Source organism: Oryzias melastigma, linkage group LG8 (assembly GCF_002922805.2).
Source record: "Oryzias melastigma strain HK-1 linkage group LG8, ASM292280v2, whole genome shotgun sequence".
In the NCBI taxonomy this organism is placed as follows: Eukaryota; Metazoa; Chordata; class Actinopteri; order Beloniformes; family Adrianichthyidae; genus Oryzias; species Oryzias melastigma.
In genome coordinates this window covers 3,204,739-3,209,129 of record NC_050519.1, presented here as the reverse complement: position 1 = coordinate 3,209,129, position 4,391 = coordinate 3,204,739, and the positions used below count along the sequence as shown (strand labels likewise).

The following is a 4,391-nucleotide window of genomic DNA, read 5'->3' as shown; positions in this document are numbered from 1 at the left end:
CTACAGTAAACCTCACTAGCACACAACAGCAGAGCGCGCTAGCTTGCTATAACAAAGTATGCTGGCTCGATACAGTGGAGCACGCTAGCTTGCTACAGCAGAGCATGCTAGCTCAATACAGCGGAGCACGCTAGTTTGGTACAACAAAGTATGCTAGCTTGCTTCAGCGGAGCCCGCTAACTCGCTACAGTAGAGTTTGCTAGCTCGCTACTGTGAAGCTCACTAGCTTGATACAGCAAACCTCACTATCACACTACAGCGGAGCTCACTAGCTCACTAGCGAGCTAGCTAACAGAGTTTGTTATCTTGATACAGTGGAGCACGCTAGCTTGCTACAGCAGAGCTTTCTTGCTCGCTACAATGGAGCACGCTAGCTCGCTACAGTAGAGTTTGCTAGCTCGCTACAGTGGAGCACGCTAGCTTGCTGCAGCAGAGTTTGCTAGCTCGCTAGAGTGGAGCTCGCTAACTCGATACAGCAGAGCACGCTAGTTTGCTGCAGCAAAGCTCACTAGCACACTACAGCAGAGCTTGCTAGCTTGCTACAACAGAGCTCGCTAGCTCAATAAAGCAGAGCACGCTAGCTTGCTAAAGTGGAGCATGCTAGCATGCTATGCCGTCAACAAGTTAACTAGCATAGCGAGCCTACCCACTGAGTGCCCCCTAAAGCCAGTTGTGGCCCCGTTATCTGCCCTCTCTTGAACCATGTGGGTTTAAAACCTCGCTAGCTGGACTTTGATCTATTTTCAAAGATTTCCCACTTGTCTTTTAATTATAATTAAGCCATTTTCTAGGACATAGTTTCTACAGAGCGGCAGGAGTTAATCAGATATTTATCTCTGGATTTGGGCGGGAATGTTGGCTATTAATATGCCTGCACTTATTTCCCATAATCCCTTTGTTTACACGCGATCGTTTTTTAATCTGCTCCTGATTCACAACAAATGAATAAATAAATATTCTTAATTTTCTTTCTGCCTGATCTCCATCATCCAAAAAATAAAAAATCAACAAGAACATGTTAAAACTAATTTTCATTAGAGTTGAATTGGGTTTTATCATGATTAAATTATGCATTAAAAAGCTAGAGAGGATTGACAGAAATAGGAGAAAAATGTTTGAGTGATCTTGATCTGTCAACGTCTAAAACTCTACCTCAAGTTGAAGAAACTGATCATAAAAAGTGTCAAATGTATAAAAAGATGAAAAGTTTCAATAATGTAAGAGGTCAGTATTGAGGAATGATCTCCAGCCTTGCTGGTCCCAGCTGACCTGTGACCTCCAGGCTCTGCTGTTTAACTCCACGTCTCCTGCAGCCTCCCGGCCTCCTGCTCAGCGTTCCCCTCGGCTGCTCCTGCTGCTCCGTCTTCTTCTCACTCGGTGCAGGATCTGAGTCAGAGCTGTTTACGATTCGGTGCTGTCACCGCTCGGGGGGTGCAGCAGACGGCTGCTCTACAGTTTGGGTGTGTTGCTCGGCGCCACTCCAGCTGTTCTGGGAGCAAGTGTCAAAACACAAAACGCAGCGTGTAATCAGGGGTGTGAAGCTCACTTCCACCGCTGAGCACAGGGGGGCAGCAGAGAGCACCAAAGGAAAAATGTCTGTTTATGGCTGAAAAGCCTCTTTTTCTTTTGGAATATTCAACATTTTTCAAATGTTGTGAACTTTAGGCAATAAAAATAACTGTTTGTTTCACTTTAGAGTTGTTAATACATGTTTTTAGGACAGAAAAAAAGATTTCTTGTGCATCTATGTCTACTTTTTAAGGAATTTCCCCCCAAAATTAATCTTCTCACTAATTTTTTTTAATAATAATTTGAAAAATGAACTCTAAATTTGAGGTGAACTTTAAAATAAGAATATCATTCAATTTTTAAAAATTTAACTTTTTTCCTTTCCATAATTTTTGTGATTGCTTTATTTTTTTCTCAAAGCAAAGATGATTAATCTGTTTTAAAATGAGTTTGTTTTGGCCAAATTTTTACAGATTGTGAAAACATAATTAAAGAAATAGTTAAAACGTACCATTTATATATAGTTTATACTTTCATTTGTTCAAATATGAGTTTTAGAATGTAATTTATGCCTTTTTTCTAGATTGTTTACAACACAAAAAATGTATAATTCCATTTTCAAATATTGAAAACAACTTTTATGCCTTTTTACCTTCATAAAAACTATTTTATTGTCACTTTTTTGTTGTTCACCACAGAAAAAATGATTAATTTGTTTCTGAAATTAATTTTTTTTAACCAAATTTTTACAGATTGAGAAAAAAAAGAAAAATAACAATAAACTACAATTTAAATATAGTTTATACTTTTTTGTTCTAATATAACTTTTCAGAATGTAATTTATGACTTTTTTAAAGATTGTTTACGACACCAAAAGTGTAGAATTCCATTTTTAAATATTTAAAACAACTTTTTTGCCTTTTTCCCTTCGTAAAAACTATTTTATTGTCATTTTTTGTTGTTTGCCAAAGCAAAGATGGTTAATCTGTTTCTAAAATAAGTTTTTTAACCAAATTCTTACAGACTGGGAAAAAAATGGTAAAAGATCAGAAAGAAACTTCAATTTATTTATTGTTTATACTTTAATTTGTCCTAAAATAAGTTTTCAAAATGTCATTTATCCTGTATTTTTTTAGTGTTTACAACACAAAAGTGTATAATTCAATTTTTAAATATTAAAAACAACTTTTTTGCCTTTTAAATGTTAAATAAGTAGAAGGAATGTCATTCGAGTGAATGCAGTATCGAAATGAGAAGTTTGACTCCTGGAAAATATTTAATTCCCTCAATTTCAGAGATGAGGATAATTTTTATCAGCCCTTACATGATAAGAAAATAATATTTAATATCAAAAAGAAAGAGAAAAACTTTTATTGTGTAAGAAAAAAGTGATTTAGATCCAAAAATCAGAGGAATTATGAGCTGTAAGCAGTTTTTTTCCTGTTTCAGCACCATGGACAGCGCACAGAATCCTCAACACTGTTTGACCTTAAACACCAAACTAAATGTTTTAGTTTAATAAATTAAATTCCAAAACAGAATCAATGAAGATCTGCTAAAACTAAGTAGAGAAGTTTCTTTAAGTTGTTCTCCAAATTCAACTAAAGTGTTTCTTCAATCCCAGCAGAAAACACAGATTTTTCACAAGCAAAGAACCAAAAGTTGTCAGTTTTTTAGGTTCCTCCATCAAACTCTGTGTTCCCCTGCAGAGACCCCCCTGACCCTGGCGGTGCAGTGCGAGCCGGGTGGCGGCGAGGCCATCCGGGTGCTGGTGGATGGAGGGGCTCACATCGACTTCCGTGCCAAAGATGGACTCACGCCGCTCCACAAAGCTGTTCGAGGCCACCACCACACAGCCCTGCTGGTGAACAGAGACAGTGTTGAACATCCATCCAGTCCCTCATAGTTGGTCTTCAGGTCCTCCTGGAGGATCTTGTTTTTGCGATTTAGACTCTAGGAGGTTTGGATTTCAGGCGCGTGAAGAAGCAACAGTGCCGGTTTTGTCTTGTATTTTGTTAGTTTGAATCTACACTTTGTTTGAAATAGAACCGTACTGTTAGGCTAATGTACACGTCATCATGCATGTCCATTCACTCCTGGAAACAGGAAGTGACGTCACAAGTCAAAATATTTTTTACGTTTATGAATTAAGGCTTTTTTGTATTTCAGAAGATAAAATCATGTTTAGAATATTTCTAATTTATGGTTAATAATTAGGAACTGTTTCAGGGATTTATATAAAAAAAATATCAAATTGATTTATTGACTTGTGGGAGGGGCTAAGCCCAGAAATTGTTGCTGTATCCTGTTTTGTTTGAAACTTTGTATATTATATCTTATTTTTGATTATCTATTTAAGATGTTTAGAGAACCAGCAGCTCCAGAGCCACATGTGGCTCTTTTATCTCTCCATGGTGGCTCTCTGACTGAAGAAAAATATAATAATAGTCATTTTTTAAATATTTAAAGTTTAGCTTCTATTTTAGCAGCATGCTAACGTTTTTGCTAGTTTGTTGTCTACTGGGGTTTTCAGGCTAATTTATAGTAGCTTCTATTTTAGCAACAGGCTAACGTTTTTGCTAGTTTGTTGTCTACTGGGGTTTTAAGGTTAATTTTGAGTTTAGCTTCTATTTTAGCAACATGCTAACGTTTTAGCTAGTTTGTTGTCCACTGGGGTTTTCAGGCTAATTTAGAGTAGCTTCTATTTTAGCAACAGGCTAACGTTTTTGACTAATTTTGTCGACTGAGGAATTTTATTCTATTTTGTAGTTCAGCTGATAATTAAGCAATAAACTAGCTTTTTTGGCTAATTTTGCCTCCTCTGAGTTTGTTATGCTAATTTGGAGTTTAGCTTTTAATTTAGCAAAATGCAAACATTTTTG

General features: G+C 36.6%; 1 protein-coding gene across 1 annotated transcript in view; it reads left to right on the top strand.

Annotated features, from left to right (window-relative positions):
• shank1 (SH3 and multiple ankyrin repeat domains 1) overlaps positions 1 to 4,391 on the top strand; it is a gene marked incomplete in the record, with an annotated part of 74,654 nt that overhangs the window by 18,047 nt on the left and 52,216 nt on the right. The window contains 1 exon segment of the mRNA XM_036213126.1: positions 3,219 to 3,373. Coding sequence (XP_036069019.1) covers positions 3,219 to 3,373 — 155 coding nt within the window.